Source organism: Sarcophilus harrisii, chromosome 3 (genome assembly GCF_902635505.1).
Source record: "Sarcophilus harrisii chromosome 3, mSarHar1.11, whole genome shotgun sequence".
NCBI classification, from domain to species: Eukaryota; Metazoa; Chordata; class Mammalia; order Dasyuromorphia; family Dasyuridae; genus Sarcophilus; species Sarcophilus harrisii.
The window spans coordinates 446,713,500-446,739,706 of NC_045428.1; the positions used below are offsets into that span (position 1 = coordinate 446,713,500).

The following is a 26,207-nucleotide window of genomic DNA, read 5'->3' on the forward strand; positions in this document are numbered from 1 at the left end:
TACATTTAAATATGATTCTAGTCACAGAACCATATTTTAATACCTGTGTCAAAGCCTAACCTAACATTTTCACATACAGCACCTCTGTATTCAGTGATACCAAATTACCTTGGAAAATTCTGAAATCTTAACTATTTCTGCCAATTAGAATAAAAATTTACCAGTGAGGAAGCATAAAGCTGTTTTCCTTGAAGACAATCTATCATAGCCCACATGGCTTCCATGCTCCACTTAGGGCAATATGGAATTCTTGTCTTTTCTGAATCTTTTAATGGAGGTTTAAATCCAGCCAAAAGAACTTTTACGGCCCGGGCAGGATATTTCATAAGATGGAGAGGAATTTGACGCAGTCTGAAATAGAAAAATCATTAAAACCTATAGCATGTAACGATTTAACGCTTTTTAAAAATTAGAATTATGAACAACTCAGATACTTTTGGAGAAAGTAAAAAAGATAATGCCCTTAAAACACTGCTAAATGTTGAATTCACCTGCTTGTTGGCAATTTTTCAGTTGATCCATAGTCAACAAATTGAACCAAGATAGCAAGGGGATCAAATTCTTTGATGGAAAGAATCTTTGCTCGGTACCATAAACCATCATTATATTCTGCAAGACAAGGCATTTCTGGAGAGAGAATAAAAAGGAAAATTATAATATAAACCTAACAAATAAGACCCTTATATTTCTTTATATTGTTACTGGCTTCTGTCATTTTCAGAAATAAACTGCCCATTTCCCAAAGCCTCTTTAAAGTTTGAACAGTGAATATTCAGGCATAGATAAAAACTATGGAAATGATAATGATGACAGCAGCTAACACATAACATTCATTTTAAGGGAGGTAGGTGGGCACTATGTGAGTGCAGCTTTCCTATTCCCATGCATCCTACTTTTTCGTTTCTCGAGTATCATAGAAAGTAGCAGTTCCTTGCCTTCTCCACATAGAGGATACACATCTATTTCCATTAGTTCCATTCTCTGGATAGTTTCTGTGGAGGAGAATGGAATTCTAAGGGCTGGTTGGCTGTCTAAGTTTCGTCTTCCTGGTAAGTTTTATAAACCAAAATTTATGTTGTACTTTGTTTCATCAAAACATGATTGTGATATCTTAGTGTGACATTGTTCTTAAAGCAGAACATAAACTCTATGGATCCTACCAAATTGGAAATATTGTGAGAATAGGACAAAACTACATGTCACTTTAAGGACCAATCTTAACTATATTCAGAGATAGTAACTTTCAGGCTACCTGCAAGTTGATTAATTTTGGGCAGCTACTCTCAAAAGATTGATCTGCCATCAGGAAAAAGAGCATCCCCATACAGATTACATCACGTATCCTTGAAATACTGAAATTCAATGTTTACTAAATCTGGGTTTCCAAGAGATTTTTTCATTACACATACATAATTGTAAAATTTAATTTTAATAGTATCTTTCAAAGTTTTTCCCAATGTCACAAATTTAATAGCAAAATAATTATTTCATGTAATTTACTGAATATGACTGTTGGGGGGGGGAGGGGGAATCACAGTGCCAAATCTTACACTAACACATTTCTGAGCAAATTTTGTTTCCTCAGGATATTTAATTGAATAGAATAACTCCACCAATCTCAAACTAAACACATAGATTTTTCACATTTTACCTCTTTATTAATATGTTAATATGGCTAGAGTACTAGACTCAAGGACAGAAAGATTTGGGTTCCAATACCACTGATTATCACAATCATAGAGGTCCTTTCTCCTCTTTGAACTCCATTTATATTCTTCCCTAAATGAAGATGAGAGGATCAGCAGCACCTCTTCAATAATCAAAAATCAATAGCTGGATGGCCCATAATACCTGGCTGGATTCTCTGTGAGGAACTTGGGAGACAACGGGGACAAAAAGCAAACAAGGCTAGTGGGGACTAGCACTGGACGGAACTTCTGAATCAATAAAATCACATCTACTGGAGTAATCACTTCACAGTACTGTTTAAAGGTTCAAATAAGATGATGTACATAATATGTGCTTTATGCACATGGGGCAAAAGTAATTTGTGAGACCAAAGTGGTATCTAAAATATGACTACCTTTTTTCTATATGTAGTTGAGAGAGTAAGTTAAAGATATTAAAGAACTAGAAAATAAGTGTTAAGGGAACAGAAGTTGGAGTGCGTAAGACTAAGATAGATATTAAACATATGAGAGAAGAGACTAACTTGGGAGCTCCACAGATGATGACATCAAGGATCTGGACAGAAGAGTGAACATTATCACCCAGTAATTCCCCTTCTCCTCAAATTTATAGTCACTAGTTAAAGTTACCTTTTTCCTTTCTACCATTATGGTATCACATGCTGCCTTGAAACATATTTGATTTTACTATGGAAATGGACTGCTAAGAGAAATTGTAAGGCTTTACCTAGTGAACTTTATACTTGAGAGATTTCTGAATTAGTTTAATTTTAATCCTACTTATCAAGTGGTATGGATTATACTTTGGAAGTCTAGAATACATTCTGGTAAACATATATTCCTCCTAATCACAATCGAGTCATATTTGAAGCATTTCCAATTTGAAAGATCCCAGTAAGACTATAACCCATTAGCAAAGTTTTCAGGATCATGGATGTTTGCTACCATCTTAAAAGGCATTTGAATAGGACTTTATTGTAGCAGCTTAGTAATGGCCTATAAATATCTGATTACTGAGGATCAGCCCAGCAAAGTTCAGAAACTTATCACTAAGTTGGTGTCAGGGTGATTTTTTTTTTTCTTTTTTTGGGTGTGAGAGAGGTTGCAAAAATAATTTTTGGAAGACTAGTAAGTAAATTGTCAAGAAGATGCAATAAAATTTGTAAAGGCAGCACCCTTGTCAAAGAAATCACAGATCTTTGAAGTACTGAAGACTTAAAGATTTCTTTTAATAAAGCCTATCATTTTATATGCTAAGCCACTGACAGTTTTGATTTAATTTAATTTTCTATTACCATGTTCTAGGATTCTAGGACCTTAGTGATAAACACAAGCAAGTTGAAATAATGAAAGTAAATAAAATGAGATCCAACCCAATTATGATCTTTACTTTAATAATTAAAAGTAATTTCAATTTTTAATCTTATAAATTTTATATATGTATATCATATATTACATAACATTAATTTTATGTTATATAAATTATGAACACAATTTATTTGATATTATACATTTATAAATTAAATACACTATAATATTTAATTAATGAAATAAAAATATGATGCCATTGATTTGCTTTGAACCCAGATGCACCTTTTTTTCCTCCCTCTTAAAAGTGTTTTCTGATAATTTGTATGAATAATAGTAAGAGATACTACTTTCACATTTACTACCTATGGTTCTTCATAGTAGCAAAAATTAAGCTCAATGAAAAAAGAACCACAATACCTCCGTAAGCCCCCAAAATGAATTCAAATATGTGCAAGTGCTTTGTAAATCTTTAAGTGTTGTGGCAATATTAAATTTATAAACACATGACTATAACAAAATATACAAATAAAACTACTAAAATGTAGCTGAACTGAAGATTAAATGCAATTCCTGGAGATGATAAAATATAATTTCTTTCTCCCTGTTAAGAGAGCTGAGGGACAGTAGGTTCAGAATACTGTGACTCAACTAGCTTTAACTGTCTTTTTTTTTTTAAAGTGTGTTCTATAAGAATGGGTTAAAAAATTAAACTTATCAATAATTTGCCATCTTCAATGAATATGGAAATACACACTATTTCTTGTATTAAGGAAAACAGATGTTCAAAAACAGTAAAAAAATTCCTGATTTAATGAAATTGTTTTTATATATTTTTCCCCACTTTCTCAAAACATTAAGCCAAAGCCCCTCCCCAACATTTAAAAAAGTCAAAGTTTCATTAAGAATAAAAATATAACAACATTTCTCTGTATTTGAAGGAATCACAAAAATAATACCTGATCTAAAATCTGTCAGGGAAGGAAGAGAATCAACATTCTGATTACAACTCTGTAGTACTTCATCTAGGCTCTTTGGTTCAGACTCCCAGCTGACTCCAGTATCAGTTGTGTCATTTTGATGATTGAAATTTTCTATCAGATCAAGGCAGATATATACCTAGGCCAAAAAATGTTAATCAGACCTATGCACATATTTCTGAAGTAGTTCACTAGAGTCTTCTTCCCAAGTTGAAACTGACAATAACTACTCTTTGGACAATCAATTTAATCAGTTTTGAATCTAAATAAGTTATTTTTCTGGCTTACTTTCCCCTAAGAATAGCAGAGAGATAATCAAGGAGATTGTCAAATACTTTGTTAAAATAAAGGTAAACTATATTTATAGGACTCCTTTGAATTAATCATTGAGCATCCATCCATAAAGAAAAAAACAAAGTGAGGGAGGGAATACATTTAGATGCAGCTTTAAGGACAGGGAACTGAATTCTAAAGACTTCTAAACCTTAACTTTCTCCTCCAATTCAGGTCCAAATTCATTGTTTGTTTACTGTGCCTGGCCAAGATCTATACATGGTTGACAATTCCTTCAACCAAATCAGTACTGTAATTAGGATAACAAGTGCTCTTCAACACTAGGTTTTCTCTGAGAAGACCATTTTGACTTCCTCTAGTCTGTGTAGTGTTCCAGGGCTGATGCAATCAGTATGTCATCTACAAAAAGGAGATTCAGAAGCTTCATCATTCAGAAGGAACTGCTATTGGAACTGTGCTGGGATCTGTTCCACAACAGCGGAGACCACCTTGGGCAAGAATACCCTCATTTTAGGCTGTTTGATATTAATCAAAGGATTATCCACTTCAGAGCCTGATGGGATCTTGGGGGTCATCACATCCTAACCCCTCATTTCATAGGTATGGAAGCTGAAGTCTAAAGAGGTTATATGACTTGTTCAGGAGACACACAGTACCTAAGAAAAAAACTCACTGATAGAGACACTCCCCTTCCCTCCCCACTCCTGGGCCAGCCCCTATGCTCAAAACTGTCTTTTAAAAAAGAGGGCTCTGCTCTCATGGGAGGCAGCCAAGACTGAGGTTAGCAGGCTGAGAGTGGAGGAGGAGCCAGGCCTTCTCAGGATAGGTGGCTTTGATTCAGAGGCAGGATTTGAATTCAAATCCTTGTGTAAGTCTGGTGCTCTATTAACTCTCACCCTAGCTAGAGTTGCGCAAGTTTTTTTTTTTCCTCTTTTTACATTGTTCACAGAATTTTAACATGTGCATGAGAAATTAAGACATCTCTGAGGTACCACTACACAGCTGTCAGATTGGCTAAGATGACAGAAAAAGAAAATGACAAATGTTGGAGGGAACATGGAAAAACCAGGACACTGATACATTGTTGGCGAAGTTGTTAACTGATCCAAACATTCTGTAGAGCAATTTGGAACTTATGCCCAAAGGGCCTCAAACTGTGTGAAATCTTTAACCCAGTAATACTTTGATTAGGTTTGTATCCCAAAAAGATTAAATGAAAAAAGGAAAAAAGACTTGCACAAAAATATTTATGACAGCTCTTTTTATGGTGGCAAAAATGGAAATTGAGGGGATGCCCATCAATTAGGGAATGACCAAACAAACTGTGATGGAACACTATGCTACAACAAATGGCCAGCAGATTCATTCCGAAAAATCCGGAAAGACTTCTGTGAACTCAAACAAGTTTAATGATCAGAACCAGAAAACACTGCACACAATACAGTATATAATACTGTATGATGAATGACTTAACCTATTCTCAGCATGATGATCAACTATTCTCAGAATACATTGTCAAATAATTCCAAAGGACTTGGTGAAAGTGCTATCCATCTTCAGACAAAACTGAACTTTTACAAAAACTTTATTGGCTTTTTTTTGGGGGTGTGTGTGTGGAGAGTTTAACCTGTATTTTCTTTCACACGACCAATATGGAAATAGGTTTTGCATGACTACACATATGTAACATAAATCGTTTGTCTTCTTAATGAGAGGTGAGGGAAAGGAAGGAGAGAATTTGAAACTCAAGTTAAGAAAACTAATATTAAAAATTGTTCATACATGTAATTGGAAAAAATGATTTGAAATGGAAAAAATAAACATGCTTGAGAGATATCTTGTTGGAAGAGAGCTTTTTTTTTTTAGCAAAAAAAAATTTTGTAATTTCGTATTTTCTTCATTTTTCAAAAATATGCTAAAATAAAGATTCAATCTACTATGGAATACTATTTATGAAAGCTTGAATGTTTTTTTTTTAATAACTTCATCAAGGATGACCTTAAAGTATGTATAGATTATTGTTGTTCAGTTGGGTCTGACCATCAGGGTTTTCTTGGCAAAGGGACAAGAATGGATTGCCATGTCCTTCCTTAGCCCGTTTCACACATGAGGAAAGTGAGACAAACATGACAAGCTGATGGGCCTGGATTTACACAGCAAACTTAATATTTGATGCTAGATTTGGACTTGGGAAGATGAATATATCTTTCCAACTTCGGGTTCTGCACTTTATCTAGCAAATCATGGGTGCTAGTTATTTTCAAAAATTTTTTCTTCAGGTAAGAATTCAATCATTTACAGGTCATTAATTATTGATACTTTTAGGAATGTGTTGCTTTTTTTTTTTTTTTTTTTTTTTGACAACTCTGTGAGCTGTTTCTTGTTTCCTCCTCTCCACACCATGACTTTGGTGTTTCCTTCAAGTAACAAAAAAATTCCTCAAAATCTTGAGAGACAATATACATTTAGTCTAGTTCACCTGCTTTTTGATCTTTGTTCTCTTTAGTGTCAGCATAAGAGGGACTATGACAGAGAGCCAGAAAATATGACGGATCCACTCACTGGCCTTAATGGTGAAAGAGTATATTATAAAATATTCAAAGACCTTTTTTTCATCTAACTTTGTTTTTCCTTTAATACCTCGGGTATTATTTGCTTCACCCCCAGGACCTTCACCCCCCAAAACTGTTTTTTCCTTTCATGGCTTCTTATTGGCTCATAAGGTGACAATGCTTACAATCTTTCACTATCCTTCTCCATTAGACTGTTCAAATAAATTTATATTCTAAACTGGTGATGCTCTTGGTTATCTATTACTATAGTGATTAAAATTCTCACTTGCCCATTCTACTTTTAAATTGAATACCTCATTAGGTGAAACAACATGCTTCACTTGGACAGGATAAAGTTCTCCTGGTGGAGGGAGAGATGGTGATAAATATGGTGGTAAAACAGGAGTCTCTGTATCAGACCGAAGCAATTCCTAGAACATAAGATAAATTCAAGTTTCATTATGATCATTAATCCAAAGTTCAAGGGGAAATTATTCATTATAACAATTCCAAATTAGCAAAACTCTTTCTAGAATTTAGTAATGGTCATACAGCTATATTTCTGATTATTTTCTAAATATGGGATTCCTCCCATTTATTTTCATCCAGACTACAAGTTAAGGCACAGTGGACAGAGTACTGGACCTGGAAGATTCAGCTTCCTGAGTTCAAATATGACCTTAGACACTTACTAGGTATGTGACCCTGGGCAAGTTACTTATCCCTGTTTGCCTCAGTTTCTTCATCTGTAAAATAAGATGGAGAAGGAAACAGCAAACCCCTCCACTATCTTTGCCAAGAAAATGCCATAGAGGGGCACAAATAGTCAGACACAACTGAACAAGAAGAATAGAGTACAAGTTCAGCCAGAGAGAGGAAATCTGGCTTTTTTGTGCTTGAATGAAAATATGAAGTAAAATGAAATAATGCATAGAATAGGAGATAATATAAGGAAATGAGATACCTATAAAGCCATTTTAAAGTGCTATATAAATGATAGTTGCTAATACTTGTGATTTTTTTCCCCTTTCTTCTCTTTTCTATGTTTATAACTTCTCACACAATATATTATAGCAAGGCTAGAACAAAACTATCTAGAGTAGGGATAGAATATCCATCTAGAAAAATATCCCAGAATTGATATCCTGAGTCCCAAAAGAGCCAACAAAATGACTATAACTTACTACTCTAAGGGGTCCTGATAGTGAGGTTATCACTTCTAGAAGGTTATAGTATGTCAAACATTTAGTAAGAAATGGAAATGACAACTATAAAAAAATGATATGGGTTGAAATTTACCTTAAAATTTATTTCCCAATTTTCTTCTTCATATTTTTCACTGTGATCCTTTGGCTTCTGCAATCAAAATACAGTTAATATGACATCTTTTTATTTCACTTTTCTTTTACCTTAAAATTATACATAATTTAGTTAGCTTCCATTTAATTATTTTAGAGCACAGAGCAAAGCCATTAATTTTCAGAGAGATCCTAAATAATGCTCTTTTATCCATAAGAAATCTTTAATGTTTTCAAATGTTAAATTCATTTTAGAAGCGACTTCAAATTCTTATAAGATAGTGAGCCTTACATCATCTGAAAAAAGTAACATGGTAATTTGGCATTTTCATTCCTATTTGTAGTATTTAGTATAGAGCAAATACAGAGCAAGTAATATAGCAATTTAAGATACAAATCTGTATTGAATTTTATCGTTTGGAATCCAAAATGCCAATGAAATAAATTTCAAGCTTTCCCTTCTTTTCTCCCAAGTGTTATATAGATATATATTAAAATGTTATAGAAGAAAAACAGCAGAACAAACCACTGAGTACTGGGTGTGAAATAAAAATATGAAGAATTTCCTTCTGAGGAGTAGTAGCTGCTGGTTCTCTATGGCACAGTAACTCAGAGGTAAAGTCAGATGGGAAAACACAAGGGGTCAAAGAAAGATGATACAGGGAGCAGATAAATTCCTGCTAAGAAAAGAGGCCCCTATTTTTTGACTTGCTAACAACCAAGAATGTATTACCTTCTTAGGGCATGATATATTTGAAATGCGAGAGATGCTTTCAAAATCTAATTTCTTGTGATTTTGGGCACAAATAATACTGCCAGAAAGAATATACAAAGCATTTACAAAGATTATCAAGTCTTCAAGGAGAAACTGAAGATCTCAAAGGTAAAAGTGGCACCTTCACACTGCTGCTCCTCGAGGTCAAGGGTTTCTGAAGGGGAAAAAACCCACAACATTCTGGATCTAAGAACAGTTAATTAAGATGATGGAACTTCAGAATAGGATTTGGGCAATGCCTTAAAATATAGGAATGATGGGCTCCTGGCCATGGGAGGGATGCACCTAGTAAGGCTCATATTTATCCAAGATCTTACAAACCTAATAAAAGAGAGGGAGTAACATACTGCTAAGAAGAAACATATGAAGAAATTATAAGGGAGAACAGGGAAGGTTAGACAGCATTTGGATCAAGATTGATGGATCCCTTCCTTGTTGTGGGGTGCAGAGGCTAGCACAGCTGAATGAAACTATGAGCTATGTTATACAATGTAACACAAGATGGGCAGGTCATACTGTAGAGTTCTGACAAGAAGTGATTCACTGTAGAGGAAATGGCAAACCATTCAAGTATCTGGAAAGAAAACTGTATAGGCTAAAATGATAACAAAAGATGACATCAGAAAGAGAGTTCCTCAAGTTGGAAGGTTCCAATTCCAGGTTCTTCCTGGGGAAGAGCAGAGTCAAATAGCTCCAGTACTAATGAAGTGGCTGGAACAAAGGCAAAAAAAAGTTCAGCTCTGCATGTATCTATTGATAAAAAGAAAGTCCGTTGCTCTAAAAATCAATATTGCATAGGAATGTGGAATGCAAGATCAAGACATTCCAGGTTCTCATGCAATACTGAAATTTAGAGCACTGGATCAAGATGAAGGTAAGCTGGATATGGGCAAATGTAAAGACTAAATATTGATATAATGGTTGTTAGGAAATGTAAAGACTAAATATTGATATCATGGTTTTTAGGTACTTAAATAGATGGGAATGGGTGAGTTAAATTCAGATGATTACCACATATACTAATGTGAGTAAAAGTCCCTTTACAAGAAATTAAATAGTCCTCATTGTTAATAAAAGGGTGAGAAAAGAAATACTGGAGTATAAAGCTCAAAAATAACTGAATGATATCTATTTGAATCTAAGGCAAACAATTCAATATTGGGGTAAACTCTATGCTCCAACCACTGATCCTGAAGAGGCTGAAACTGATCAGTTTTATGAAGACATACAATACGATCAAGAGGGAACATCAAAAAAAGTCATTCATAATAGGAGTTTAAAATGCTAAGGTAGGAAATAAAAAGAAAATTGGAACAACAGGCAAGTTTGGCCTTTGAGTACAAAATGAAGTAGGGCAGGGACTAATGGAAATGTATCGAGAGAACTCACTGGTCATAAATACTGTTTTTTCGGTATCCAAAAGGTGATTACATAGGAACATCACCAGATGGCCAGTATAGAAATCTGACTGATTATGTACTTTGCAGCTAAAAGTGGAGAAGCTCTATACTGTCCGTTAAAATAAAAACTTCATCATGAGCTTCTTATTGCAGAATTCAGACCTAAAATGAAGTAGGGAAAACCATTAGTCCATAAAGATATGACTTGAAATAACAGCCCTTATGAATATGAAACAGAAGAGATAAGTAGACTTGAGGGATGAAATCTGGAAGATAAGAGTGTCTGAAAAACTAGGGACAGAGTGCAATACTACAAAGGAGGCAGCAACAAAAAACTTTCAAGAGAAAAAGAAGAGCAAAATAGCTATCTACTGATAAGACTTTACAAATAGCTGAGGAAAAACAGAAAGCAAAAAGGTAAAGGAGAAAGAGAAAAATATACCCAACAAAATAAAGAGCTCCAGAGAATAGCCAAGGGAAAAAACATTTTCTTAAATAAGCAACACAAAGAAATAGAACAAAAGAATGGGAAAGACAAAATCAATTCAAGAAGATTAGGAATATCTGGGAGTTTCATGTAAAAATGGGCATAGGGATGTTAAGGATTTAACAGAAATTTAAGAGACGAAGGAGAGGTGGCAAAAATGAACAAAAGAACTGTATAAGAAAGATCTTATCACCAATAACTAGGATGATATAATTACTGATATAGAAACCAGATTTCTTGGAAAGTAAAGTCAAGTAGCCCTCAAGAAGCACTGCTAACAAGAAAGATGATGGAATTCCAGCTAAGCTATTTAAGACCGTAAAAGAATACGCTGTTAAAGTGCTGCACTCAATTTATCAGCAAACTTGAAAAATGAAAACAGTGGTCACTAGGTTGGAAAAGAAGCTGACACTTCCATCCCAAACAAGGGAAATGCCAAGCGATACTGAAGTTAGTGAACAACTATGCTCATTACACACTCCTGCAGGGTTATGCTTAAGATTCTGCAAGTTAGACTTTAGTGATATATGAACCAAGAACTATCAGAATAGCAGGCTGATTTTCTTTCTTTTTTTTATTATAATAACTTTATTGACAGGACCCATGCCAGGGTAATTATTATTATTATTATTATTATTATTATTATTTTTACAACATTATCCCTTGCACTCAACTTCTGTTCCGATTTTTCCCCTCTCTCCCTCCACCCCCTCCCCCAGATGACAAGCAGTCCTATATATATTAACAATATATGTGTGCAGAACCGAACAGTTCTCTTATTGCACAGGAAGAATTGGATTCAGAAGGTAGAAATAACCCAGGAAGAAAAACAAAAATTCAAACAGTTTACATTCATTTCCCAGTGTTCTTTCTTTGGGTGTAGCTGCTTCTGTCCATCATTGATCAGTTGAAACCGAGTTAGATCTTCTTTGTTGAAGAAATCCACTTCCCTCAGAATACATCCTCATACAGTATCGTTGTTGAGGTATATAATGATCTCCTGGTTCTGCTCATTTCACTTAGCATCAGTTCATGTAAGTCTCTCCAAGCCTCTCTGTATTCATCCTGGCAGGCTGATTTTCAAAGAAGCAAAGGAACTAGAGACCCAACTATTAATGTTAAATGGATTTTGGAGAATGCAAAGGAGTACCAGAAAATTATTTCTGCTTCATTGACTATAGTGAAATCTGTGGCAAATTTTCAAAGAGATAGGAGTACCACAGCATGCATAATACACACAGACACACGTACACACACACGCGGGTGCATGCTTGCACCAAGAAACAACAGAGGGAACTGAACATGGAAAGACTGATTAGTATAAAATTGGAAAAGAAGTTCTACAAGGCTGCATATTGTCACCTTATTTATGAAACTTACAGAGTACATTATATGAAATGTCTGGATGAATGAATCAAAAATCTGGAATTAGGGCTCCTCGAAAAACAGCCATTTATGTAAGACATGCAGTTGATATCACTCTAATGGCCAAATGTGAAGAGGAATTAAGAAACCTCTTCAGGAGGATGAAAGAAGAGAGTAGAGTGTAAAAGCTGGTTTAAAGCTTAAAAAATTAAGATTTTGGCAACTGTTCCCACCACTTCTTGGCAAATAGAGAAGAAATGAAAGCAGTGTTAGATTTCATATATTCTTGGACTCAAAAATCACTGCAGACAGCAATCACAGCCACAAAATTAGAAAATGCTCACTCCTTGAAAGGAAAGCTATTGCAAATCTGTAAAGCATACTAAAAAGGAGAGACATCACATTGCTGACAAAAGTCTGTATACTCAAATCTATGGTTTTTCCAGTAACAAGATATGGTGATTTAGATTATAAAGAAAGCTGTGTGCTGCAGAATCAATGTTTTTGATTTGTGGTGCTAGAGAACATTTGAGAGTCTCAGACAGCAAGGCGGTCAAAGCATTCAATATTTAAAGGAATTAATTCAGGGTATTCACTAGAAAGCCAAATTCTGAAGCTGAAGCTTAAATACTTTGGCCACATAATAAAAAGACCCTAATGTTAGAAAAAATAGAAAAGGAAATTATGAACATGAACTTTAAGAGTTGCAGGAGAGAGAAGGCCTGTCCATAGAGTCACAAAGAACTGGCAACAATTGAATGGCTGAACAACAACAACAAAAAGACTGATGGAGGCAGAAAGGTAGGTGATATTGTCACTGGACTATACCATAAACCATCTGATCAGAAAAAGAGGAGAAATTAATTTGTGAAGTCACAGAGTCTGGTTTAGAGGCCAGATATCAATGACTGGGATTCATTTGACTTGTCAACTACCACTAATGAAGCCTCTTCTATCCCCTATGGCCAGCAAACTCTTAACTCCCCTATTCCAGCTGCATGTTACTTCATATTACAGCCTCAATTTTGCCATTACCTACAAGCATTTCACATTCATGATCAATAACTCTGAAATTCTTTATTCAATCATAATTTTTCCTATGCCTGTTCTCTAGCCCCAACAGATTTTTGTTCTTTTCATGGCTTAGAATTCCTCTAGCTCTGGGTACTTTGTCATAGCTCTGAGGTACCCCCACCTCCTTCCCAAATTTTAACCACTTAAAGTTGTTCACTCTAGTTCACCTCAATAATTTTGCTACCTTATACTAAGGCCACACATCTTTTGGTGAACCCTAACTCTCCTTTTCAAATGTTTTTTTTTTTTTTTTGAATCTTTTTTTTTTTTAAATTTATAGCCTTTTATTTACATGATATATACATGGGTAATTTTACAGCATTAACAATTGCCAAACCTCTTGTTCCAATTTTTCACCTCTTACCTCCCCCCCTCCCCTAGATGGCAGGATGACCAGTAGATGTTAAATATATTAAAATATAAATTAGATACACAATAAGTATACCCGACCAAAACGTTATTTTGCTGTAGAAAAAGAATCAGACTCTGAAATATTGTACAATTAGCTTGTGAAGGAAATCAAAAATGCAGGTGGGCATAAATATAGGGATTGGGAATTCAATGTAATGGTTTTTAGTCATCTCCCAGAGTTATTTTTCTGGGCATAGCTAGTTCAGTTCATTACTGCTCCATTAGAAATGATTTGGTTGATCTCGTTGCTGAGGATGGCCTGATCCATCAGAACTGGTCATCATATAGTATTGTTGTTGAAGTATATAATGATCTCCTGGTCCTGCTCATTTCACTCAGCATCAGTTCATGTAAGTCTCTCCAGGCCTTTCTGAAATCATCCTGTTGGTCATTTCTTACAGAACAGTAATATTCCATAATATTCATATACCACAATTTATTCAGCCATTCTCCAACTGATGGACATCCATTCAGTTTCCAGTTTCTAGCCACTACAAAAAGGGCTGCCACAAACATTCGTGCACATACAGGTCCCTTTCCCTTCTTTATAATCTCTTTGGGATATAATCCCAGTAGTAACACTGCTGGATCAAAGGGTATGCACAGTTTGATAACTTTTTGAGCATAGTTCCAAACTACTCTCCAAAATGGTTGGATTCGTTCACAACTCCACCAACAATGCATCAATGTCCCAGTTTTCCCGCATCCCCTCCAACAATCATCATTATTTTTTCCTGTCATCTTAGCCAATCTGACAGGTGTGTAGTGGTATCTTAGAGTTGTCTTAATTTGCATTTCTCTGATTAATAATGACTTGGGAGTCTCCTTTTCAAATGTTGCTGAAGGAAGTCACGTAATTTTGCTGCCTGGGTTTGCTGTAAGTCATAGTTATCTAATCCTGGAATAAAGAAGTCTTCCCCTAACTGATTCTCTTTCCCACTCTCCCGAAAGGCTGCCCCAACCTCTTTTTCAAGCCTCTCAAAGTAACTCTTCCCCATTTGATCAAGGTCCTTGACTCATAATAATAAAAAGGCCATTTGCCATGATCTTTTATAGAGCAGAAACTCCATTAATTCAAAATCCTTTGATCTTCTTTGCTCTGCCCTTTACTCAAGTTGAAAGGCAGCCTCTTTCCCCACAAAATCAAATCCTTACACGTAGCCCAAATTCTGTCTAATCCTCTTATCTCTGTCAGACTGTCCCTAAAATAAGTCCTATAATGTATATCATCTTCAATCTCTATTGTTTCTCTCTAATCTACAAACCTTGTAAAGTTTCTCCATCTTTAAAAAATGTCCACGAGATCCTACCCTCTCAAATTGCTGTTCTAAATCTGTCCTTCCTTTCACAGCTAAATACCTAAAAAAGCTGCTGTTATTTCTTGCTTTTCCTTCTCCCTTCTCAACTCTTGGCAATATGGAGTCTGACGTTATTACACACGACTGAAATAATTTTCTATAAAATTACTAGTGATTTCTTAATTACCAAATATAATAATTTTTTCTCAATCATCATCATTTTTTAAAAATAATAACTTTTTTTTCTCTAAACATATGCATGGATAATTTGACAATATCAACTCTTGCATAGTCTTGTGTTTCAGACTTTCTCCTCTTTCCCCCTGCCCCCTTCCTTAGATGGCAAGCAATTCAATATATGTTAAACAAATAATCATCTTCTTAACTTCTCTATAAACTTGACTCTGCTGATTTATTTTTTTTATGGATATTCTCTCCTGTCTTTGTTTTTTAAAAACTGCTATGATGTAGAAACCATCTCCTTTTCTGGATCATCATCCATTTTCTGCCTTTTAAATGGACATAATGCAACATTTTGTCCGAGATCTGTTTTCATTTCCCTATATAATCACTTGACTTCATCAACCCCTATGGGATTAATGGTAACATTTCTGCAAATGATTTCCAGGTCTACATATTTATCCCAGTCTCTATCCTTATATACAGTGCCCTGTCATCAACTGACTGTTGAATGTTATGAACTTGCTGTTCCACATGAAATTAAAGTCAGACCCAAAGCACAATTTGGCATCCTCTCCAAAACTGCCACTTCTGAACTATCCCATTTATGATACCACTATTCTTTTTTTTTTTTTTTTTTGCTGAGACAATTGGGATTAAGTGACTTGCCCAGGGTCACACAGCTAGGAAATGTTAAGTGTCTGAGTTCAGGGCTGGTGTTCTAACCACTACACCACCTAGCCTTTTGATGTTCTCCTTGATTCTTCAAATATCCAACATGTCCTACTTATGTAGTCAGTCATTCATTATATTTGCCATTTCTACTTGTTTGAAATTTTATTTGTTCCCCTCTTTTTACTCATGCAGCAGCCTCCCTAGTTCTGATCGTCATTATTTTGACATTTGGCTATTACACTATTCTTTTTATCATTCAGGTTTGCAAGTTTGGGAAGAGAAGCAATATAAACTGATAGAACAAGTTGGGAAGGCCCTTCAAAAGAAGGGGAATCACTGAAATTTTCTGGGTAGAGAAGTAATTTGATCAAACATGGGTTTTTACACATATTACCTTGGCGGCATTGTGAAGAACCAATGGGAACAGAAAGAAACTAGCAGCAGGGAAAGGCAATCAGGAGACTGCCACAATAGCCAAATGTCAAAATAATAAGGACCAGAACTAGGGAGGTTGCTGCATGAGTAAAAAGAGGGGAACAAATAAAATTTCGAACAAGTAGAAATGGCAAATATGATGAATGACTGACTACATAAGTAGGCCATGTTGGATATTTGAAGAATCAAGGAGAACATCAAAAGGCTATCTTGGGGAAAGTAATTAAATATGTTCAGATTGTCCCTAGAAGAAACTAGGAACAATGGTGGAAGTTGCCAAGAGGGAAATTTAGGTTTGAGATAAATTTTTTTAAATTAATAATTGAAGTATTTTAAAGTGGAATGAATTGTCACAGAGCAAAGTAGGTTCCACTCTACTGGAAGTATTCAAAAGCAAAGGCTGTCTTACCACATTTGTCAGATCTATGTTATAAAGGGATTTTTTTCCAACTATGAGTTCCATTTCAGGATCATCACCTGAAATATCCTTCCAACTATGAAATTTTGTAAAACATAGTTTACTTATTTTAGTTAATATTTATGATTCTGATTTAATTTTGGGATTTCTTTATTTAAAAGAAAGTAGCTTGCTTACCTCTTTCAGTATTTCCTCAGAACCTTCAAATGTACAATGTTTATGGTGTGCCATAAAGTAAGAAAGTGACATTCCATCAAAATAAAGATGAACAGACAATTTTCCCCATGGATTTTTGGGTAATTCCTATTAAGTACAATTAAGAAGTAGTTAAATTTCAAAACGGTATTGATTTAACTTGAAAATTGAGTGTCTATGTTCATTCCACAAAACTACAATTATGCTCCCTAAAAAACAATATGGTTTTGTAAGTCAGAGCACTAAATCACAAGTTTTTTCCAAAGTATTTTTCTTTACTTATAAAGAGCTATAATGTGTTGTACTATGTGATAATGACAGCTATCATTCATCTAAAAATTAAAAGTAAATAAAATGCTTTCTTCACAGTAATTCCATGAAACATGTAGTGAGGCATTTTTATCCTCTGTCAAGATGTATACAGAAATGACTTGCTCAGGATCACATCACTATTAAATGACAGAGTGAAATTTTCTCATCCTAGTTCCAGAATTGTTTTAATCACACAATGTCTAAAAATGGCATATTTGAGTCTGGAACTCAAAATCCAATTAAGAAAAGAATACTAAAAATAAATAAGTTAAGGGAAAAAAAAAAAACTATCTGTACACACCTTTGTTAGTAGTCATCTAAAACAACGATGTACTAGACCTCATTTAGGTTGTAGCTGTCCATTCTGCTAAACACTTCAAGTCTAGAGCATCACTCCTTTCTCTTCCCCCACAAAATGTTCCTAGAGAACTGACGGCTAAGTTGATTTTCCAAAGCATTGTTCTGAATACCATTTCCCTATTCAAAAATGGTGCAATGGTTCCCTAAAATCCTTTCTCTGAAAAATTTCCAGTTCTACCGCATCTGTCTGCCAAGAGTTTCCAATCTAATTGGGATAAAAATGTTATCTTCCATGAACAAAAAAGAAAACAGAACAAGAAACTGTCTGATATACAAAAGCCAGAGAATCATAATGAAATTATGTTCAAAATAAAGTTCCAAAAACCTCACAAAGGTAAATATTATTGCATTTTGGTTTGCACCTATGACCCCACTGTTGTAATGAATCCTACAACTTACTATTTACATGTTACCATATTATTATTTCCTAAAATCCAATTCTTGCTCCCACTAAATTCCTTTCATTATTTCTCTACAGAAATATTCCTTTTTGCCAAATTATATACTGTTTCCAAAACAAGGTTCAGTGAAAATCATATTGTTGTTTCAAGGCAAATAAACTTTTCTACTTTTCCCTCGACATTTTCTTGTGATGTCCAGGCCTGAAGTCTAAATCTAGAATCACTACTCATTCACAACTCACATCTGCTACTCTCAACTGTTTTTGGTCTTTGCATATACAAGGCTGTCTCTTTGGAGAAATAAGCCTTTTTTTTTTTTTTTAAAAAGAACTCTGAAGGTTGCCCCATAGATAGCAACACTCTCATACTGCATGAATGTTTCTTCTTTTAGTTGAATATGTCTCTTAAAAGCAAAGGATCATGGTCAGAGTTTTAAAGCTGAAAGAACCTTAAAAGTCAGCTAGTCTAACCCTCTTATTTTAAAGAGAAGGATATTAAAACTCAGAAGGATCAAAAGACTTGCCCAAGATCACAATGGTATTAAATGTGTCTCAGATTTCTAAACAAACTCCTTTAAATCTAAATCCCATATTATTTCTGCTCCAGCTTCCTTTGACCAGGCTTAATATTGCTGCATACCACACAAAGTAAAATTAAGTTAAAATTTAGTTACTGAAAACTAAAATGAAGCTTATAAATATTCTGTGTGCCCTTTAAAAAATTTAGATTTAGATATTAGTTATTCTCTCAAATTAATATTTTTAAGGAATTCTTATGACATATCAATACAAATAACTGCTTAAACATTAATGAGTTACCATGTTATGAATTTCTACTTCTCTTTTTGGTAGTAGTTCTTGAAGAAGTTCTACTGCATCTGACTGCCAAGAGTTTCCAATCTAATTGGGATAAAAATATTATCTTCCGTGAACAAAAAAGAAAACAGAAGAAACTGTCTGATATAGAAAAGCCAGAGAATCATAATAAAATTATGTTCAAAATAAAGTTCCAAAAACCTCACAAAGGTAAATATTATTGCATTTTGGTTTACATCTGCGATTCCACTGTTGTAATGAATACTACAATTTGTTCACAATATATGGTTTTAGAGAGTTGCCCAGGGTCACATACCTACTATGGACAGGGGTGGGATTTCAACTTAGGTTTTCCCGACTCCCATTTTTTAAAAAAACCTTTGAATCCAGTATTTTATCTATCATACCATAATGCTTCTCTTTTATATTTAAGTTGCAAAGTTCTTCTGTCTGAAATAATCTAAGGTGATTTTATTAACTCCTACCTAACACTTTTATGAAACAGATTCTCCTAAAATTGGTCAATTGTATAACAGAAATAATAAGAAACATGTTCAAGCAAATACAATTCTATTACGCTGAAACGCAAAAAGGAAAAAAGCACATTAGCAAGCTTAAAACTTCTTCACTTTTTTAACGCCCCCCCCCCAAAATACTTATTCCATGTATAATCAAACCCTACACTTAACACTATCAGAAGGATCTTAGCTTCCCTTAAATTAAAACGTGTGCACATGCGCGTGCATGCACACACACGTGGGACATTTTCCAGGCACAAAAACACAGAATACCAAAAATAAAACAAATCAAAATATAAAATATGAATTCTAGGATTGTTTTTAGTATATTTATTAGTATACTAAAAGTTAGTATACTTGTTTGTACTATTGAGCATAAGTACTCCTTAGTCCTGGATTATCCTACGTCTTAAACACCGAGTATTGGAGCAATCATAATGGGAAGAATATTTAGATTATTACATTTATGATACAACAAATCAATTTACTTACAGGTACAGTATTATATAGCTGACAAGGAATACAAAACTGGGGTCTATCGGCATATAATACAATTGGATAAAGATGACACTGTGGGATCTTCTCAGTATATCCATGGTCTAAATATTGTACCTGCATAAAATAAACTGTATTACAGAATTACTGGTAGAGGAGTGATTTTTTTATTCCTCAGTGTTCACTAAGAATTATAGCAATCAGCTATATTTGATTTGAAAGAATTTCCAGGAAAAAATAGCCCAACTTTCTCACTGTCATGAAAAGGCTATAAATCCATATAAATAACTATGCAAGACAATTGTTGCTTGGCTTTTTATTACTCTATTTGAAATTTCCAAGGAACGGGAGTGGGGGGGTGGGTCATAACTTCTTTTGTAAAGTATGTCGCCACAAAGTGCTAAACTAAGAACTCTGTGACAATAGAATAGTTACTAAAAATATATTTGTGAAATGCTTTAAAGTTAAAGTGACATGATATAGTTTAATAAACACTAAATCGGAAGCCTGGAGTCCTAGGCCCCAGTTTGACACTGATCTGCTGTCTGTCATCATGTTACATTTTCTCAGCGGTAAACTGAGGGAGTTAGTATTCATTTTAAGTTTTTTCTACCTCAAAATTTTAATTTTAAATACTTTTGGGGAGATTTCTACCTCTTGATAATCTCAAAATTAACAAAATCTCATTACATATTATAGGCTCTGTCCAAAGATCGCAAAAGCAAAAAATGAAAATCACCTTCTTCCACTTAATCTCAACTGAAGGAAAAAAAAAAGATTCACTGTCTAAAAGTATTAATTATTTGAATAAATTAAACTGAATTTAAACATTTGAGTGAGAAAACAAAGTACTTTAGTTCTAATTACTTTTGTCTCAACTAATATAAAATTTGAGAAACAAAATGGCAAAGCAGAGAGAGCTGGGCTTAAGCAGGAAGCCTGGGTTCAAGTCTAGCCTGTGACACATACAGGATGTATGACCATGAACATGTTCCGTAACATCTCAGTGGTCTAGGCAACTCTCTTAAGATAGATGTGACTGGATAGAGAGCTAGATTTAGAATCAGGGAGCCCTGAGTTCAAATTCAGCCTTAACATTTAATAGCTGTATGATCATAAGCAAGTTGCTTAACTTCTGCTTGTCCGAGTTTCCCCATCTGTAACATGGGGATAACAGCACCTACCTACCAAGTTTATTGTGAGGATTGAATGGGATGGACTTAACACAGTGCCTAGTACCTAATGGATATTTATTGAATCAGAGTTCCCTATTCTTTACCCTTATACTTGTAGAGAAAATACTTGAAGGTACACTGCCATGATGGGGGAAACTTCCTCATTCTAACAGAATCAGGCCTAGTCCCCATCTCTATCACTAAAATAAAATTCATAATAATTTAATAAAAACTTTAACCGACAGGATTTTAACTCATCTTTGTACTATCTATAAAGATCTTTAAACACTGCAATAATGTATATGAAAATTATTCCGTTTGTAGATTTGTGTATTTTTTCTGTAAAGCCCTGACAAACTAAAAAATGAAAACAAAACCAAAACCCCACTTATGAGCCAGTTAAAATACACTGTATTTACTGGCTCAGACTTCAGACAAATGAATGCCCCAAGAAGGAATTAGTTTTAATACTTTTATTCATTTCAACCCACTCAAAGCTAAATTCTAAGGGATTGCCTATCTAGTGTGTTTAAACAATGTAAATAATTTCATATTTATACTATGGATAGAACTTTGCTCCAAGTCATGGAAATAAAGTTTGACTGGCTCTAGGATTAATGAAAAGTTAAAATCATGGGAAAAAAGAAAAGTCCTTTTAAATATAAAGAGTCATCAACTAAGATTGACTTTCCCATAGTTTATATGCTCAGGAAATTATCTAGTTAAAAAAATATTCTCAAAAGATATTATACAATTTGTCCTTAGGAATGATTGAGTTTAACTCTATATGTAGCTAAAGAATAATCAAACTTACCCTGATAGTTCCACCAACAACTTCCATAACTTTACCTCGATACCACACAGTATCTGATCCTCTAATTGCACAAGCTTCTCCTTTTTTCCAGCAATATGGCTCCAAAAGACCAAGACACTTAAAATTACTTTGAATTTCATCCATCAATTTTCTAAGTTCAAGTTCTAAGGGAATGCATAAAACATAAACCTTAGGAAAATTATTTCACTCTTAATTTTTAAAGCAAATAAAATCATTATTTCCTATTAATTTTATATTAAAATGCCATGAAACAGTAACTACACTTTAAAAATCAGTTCTTATACCCTTGGATTTATATTCAATTTGTTCAAACTCTACTAAAGTAGTTTAAATAGGAGCCTTTATTATCTATATGCTTATTATATATTTAGAAAACATAATATCAGGTTATATTCAAGTGTTCTGAGGATTTCTCAATCCTATATATCATGATTAAGCACTACTAAATGCACATAAATATTAGAGTAGTTCAATCTAATGTTGGATCAAGAGTAGCTGAATAAAATATAAGATACACTGCATTTTGTATGAAGGTAAAATGCAGCACAATCTTGGGAAAACAGGCATTTAGCAAAATCTTGTTAGATTCAACCAAGTTAACCAAAATTATCCCAAATAGTATTTTCATAATAAACATAAAGTAACAATAATGTAATAAAAACCAGTATGGGTAGCTGACAGATGATTTAGCTTTGAAACTAGAATGACATTATCAGTTGGTATCATTATAATTTATCCCCTACAGAAATCCTATTTTTATATCTCACTACAGCCTGATTGCAACCCCAGATACTTAGGTATGTGTGTAGAGAATAAATTCAGGTAGGGGAAATCTTTTGCAAAATGAGAGGACAATCTAAGTATAAGAAATGTTCATCACTAGAAGTTTGGTCATGAGATAAAAAAAAATTATTTAGTCATGTAAACATCAAAAATTTAAAAAAAATCAAAAATTAAAAAAATAAAAATAAAAATGACTTCTAAACTTTTGTGGTCTGCTTCTGATTGTTAGCAATTATGGCAGATTATTAGGCATTGGAACATGCTAAGACAAACAATTTTTAGATAGAATAGAAACACATTTTAACTCTCAACAAAGATCTTTGTCCAACGATTAAGAAGCAGATATACTATTGGAGGAAGTGAATCATATTAATACTCATATTCTTGTTATAAATGACAAAAAAAAGCCCACAAAATATTTTTTAGCTAAATATTATAAAAATTATCTTCCAGGAGGTTTGAATAAAAAAGTTAGTGAAATTTCAGTTGATGTCTAAAGATGAAAGGTGTTTCACAGTACTCTTGTCATATTGCCCTGAAGTGCTCATCATAAGCAAAAACAAAAATAAATACCACTGAAGATACCTGCAGCTTACAGGGCAATATTTTTACACAGTGAAGCAGGTTGTGGTCCCTTTAAGAAACTGTATTTCCTATTGGTCTGTGATTCCTTTCAGATTCCTGCCCTTTCTGGCTGAGGCATATCCTCCCCAGACAAGTTGTCTTTCCGGGATGCCAAAGCCTTTGATTCAATTACAAATCCTGGTCAAAAAGCATCCCTTTGAATTCCAATAAGAGATTTGGGGTGTTCCAGCCCCCACTGGATCTGAGCCAACTTGGGCTGTCTCAGCCCTGAATGGTTCTGAGCTGCTGGGACTGTCCCAGACCCCACTAGGACACTCAGTATAAAAGAGCCAAACTAAAACCCTCTCTTTGCAGAGGTTCCAAACATGCCAGGTATGCCATGCTTAGTATGCCAAGGGAGCCTCTGTCCACTGGAATATTCTTTTCCAGTGTCACCCTCTCTTTGCCCTCACCTATTTCCCTAACCAGACTTTATAAGCCTCTCTGACAGGATTTCTAACCTTCCCTATAATAAAACCTCTTATTAGTCTAGATTTCTGAGTTTGTAAATTTCTTTAATGAGAACATCTGCACCACCAGAAGGGAATCCCCAAAACTCCCTACTCTTGTGCCGAATCCCAAGGGGTGCGGGGGAACCAAACCTCTCCATTTGGTTTCCTGAACCTTGAACCTGCTACTGATCTTTTCATTTAACTCCCTGACCACCAGAAACCCTAATCTCATTTTGGTTCCCTAAATCTAGACTTTATCATTAGGAAGTAGCAGCAAATACACGGAGAATTTGACAAGATCCTTCAATTCTTGACAACTTCAAAACACAGACCCTAAAAAGAATGGCCAAAAAAACCTCTCCAAACCCAAAAGTATAAAATAGTTTGAAGAAATAAAGGACCAGAGATGTGCCTGTAAAACATGATTTTTCTCCCAAGACAGCTGGAAACAGTGGACACCATGTAGACTAAATAGAAAATCAAAATTTTTTTTACTTTAACAAGTGCCTACCAAAGCGGAGTCATTTTTGATTTAGTTACACTTCTGTGCAGTCAGACCATTAACTAAAATAAAGGTTATAATCCACAAGAATTAGAACATAAAAGACAGTAGTCAGTCAGCTTAACCAGTCTTATTTATTTCTTTATTTGTTTTGCTGAGACAATTGGTTAAATGACTTCTCCAGGGTCACATGGCTAGTAACTAGTCTTATTTAAAAAAAAAAAAAAAACAAAAAAAAACCCTGCTGACTCTGGAAAAAGGATATAAGTGGAAAAGGTTATGTACATAATAACTTCTTAGAAAAATCAAACTGCAATCAAAAAGGCTGTAAGGATAAAGATCTCAGAAACTGCCAAGTTAAGTAGACACATGGAAGATACTTTAATTGGAATATAAACTTATTTACAGATGAAGACTAAAGATTACAAATAGCACTTTTTCCCCCTTAAGTATTAGAGGGAAAGAAAAAGCATTTAAATGCTATTATATGCAAATACTAGTCTCTAAATGCTTGTAAAACAATATTCAGATAACCCTGGAGCTCATTTCCTAATTATGGGAGACAACATATTAAAGAGGGTTCATGATCACATTCAGTTCATGGCAGATGGAAATATTCAGTCATCCTTAAGCAGGGATTGTAGTAGGGGACATGTGGCAAGGAGTTTGGGGAATATGGCATGACAAAAGTTTTCTGTCGATGGTTTAAGGATCAGGTGCAAGAGAGACAGATAAATGCAGGAACCCATTTCACCAAGGAGTAAATGTCCTCCATTTACAACTGCTCAGTAGATGCTGCTATTAAGTCTGTCAAGTCTTCACATTTACAACTTAGAGTAGGGTAGGGGAGGAGAGAAGAGGGAAAGATCCCTAGCTCCTCCCTGGGAAGATGGGTGGGAGGTGGCTGGTCCTAGTTAGGAACAAACCTGAAAGCTAGCTGTGATTCAAGAAGACCATCATCCTAAACATACAAGATATAGTTACAAAGATCAACAAATTCTGGATTGTATATACAATAGTATTACTCTATACAACTGGAATTCTTTAAACTTCTTGGTTTTTCCTACAGACAGGCAGGCACATTTCTTTTGAGTGATTTTACATCTTATTTTGGAGGCTCTGACAAACTGCTATGAAATAGACTTTTAAACAGGGAGTAATCCCATCTTGACTTGGCTTCTTTACTATCTTCCATGACAGTGGCAAACACATTTGGCAAGTATATGTCTGTTTTTAATATTATCTGATATTGTTATTCAAAGAGCTAAACAAGGTACTCCTTGTTAGAGCTTGCAAAGAATCTTGTTTAATAATTTTGATAGGAGATACTTTGTTGAAAGATAACTTTTAAGATAATCCATTGTTTAAGATAATCTAATTTAAGATAATCAAATCAAGTATCTTTTTGTGATCAATAAACATGCTGATTCATAGAATTAGGTCAATGGCATTTTGAATTCTTTATATATGTTACATGTGCAACTCCAATTATGAAATGTTTCATCAAGATAAAATGATGATTCAGAATTATATGACTGAAAGACTTTACATATGGTTTTAGTAACAGATCATATCTACTTAGTGAAAACAAGTTTTAATAAGCATAGCTAGAAGGTTATAACTGGTAGAATGGCTATGTGATTTATTATTTTTTTTTTTTGCAATGCATGTGATCCTTTAATTCTGATGCAACACTTCCCATTTCTAGTCTGAGGAGATGTTCACTGTCAACATAAGCCATGTTATTTTAAACAGCCCTATGGATACTGAAAGGGGAAGATGGGTGACAAAGCAATACAGCCAAAGTTTCAGACAGTATGTCGTATTACAATGTACAAGGCACAGCATTCAAATGAATTAAACAGCGAGTTAGGGACATTATGGCTCAAAGTTATCGCTAGGAGTTGATGATTAAGACAGAATGGACTATTTAAAATACCTGTTGCATTCAAATGCCACCGTGGTGAATCAAGATCTATTTGCTAGGTTGACATTAGGGACTGAACAACAAAGGAGTTGACCTGTAACTGGTTGTTCAGGCCTTCTAGCCAAAGATGGGCAATAGACAGAGTTTTAACAAAGCCTCCTGCAAGCAGCCCATA

General features: G+C 34.4%; 1 protein-coding gene across 4 annotated transcripts in view; it reads right to left on the reverse strand.

The window, feature by feature from the left end:
• The window catches only part of RNF17 (ring finger protein 17), a 126,905-nt gene that overhangs the window by 2,084 nt on the left and 98,614 nt on the right, over positions 1 to 26,207 (reverse strand). For all 4 annotated transcript variants that reach the window (XM_023499569.2, XM_031960840.1, XM_031960839.1 and 1 more), the window contains 9 exons: positions 21,724 to 21,887; positions 19,732 to 19,851; positions 18,725 to 18,805; positions 16,816 to 16,941; positions 8,122 to 8,178; positions 7,137 to 7,253; positions 3,956 to 4,115; positions 492 to 627; positions 162 to 351 (listed from right to left, as the gene is read on the reverse strand). In XM_023499569.2, the coding sequence (XP_023355337.1) occupies positions 162 to 351; positions 492 to 627; positions 3,956 to 4,115; positions 7,137 to 7,253; positions 8,122 to 8,178; positions 16,816 to 16,941; positions 18,725 to 18,805; positions 19,732 to 19,851; positions 21,724 to 21,887 (1,151 nt within the window). The remainder of the gene's footprint in view (positions 1 to 161; positions 352 to 491; positions 628 to 3,955; positions 4,116 to 7,136; positions 7,254 to 8,121; positions 8,179 to 16,815; positions 16,942 to 18,724; positions 18,806 to 19,731; positions 19,852 to 21,723; positions 21,888 to 26,207) is intronic.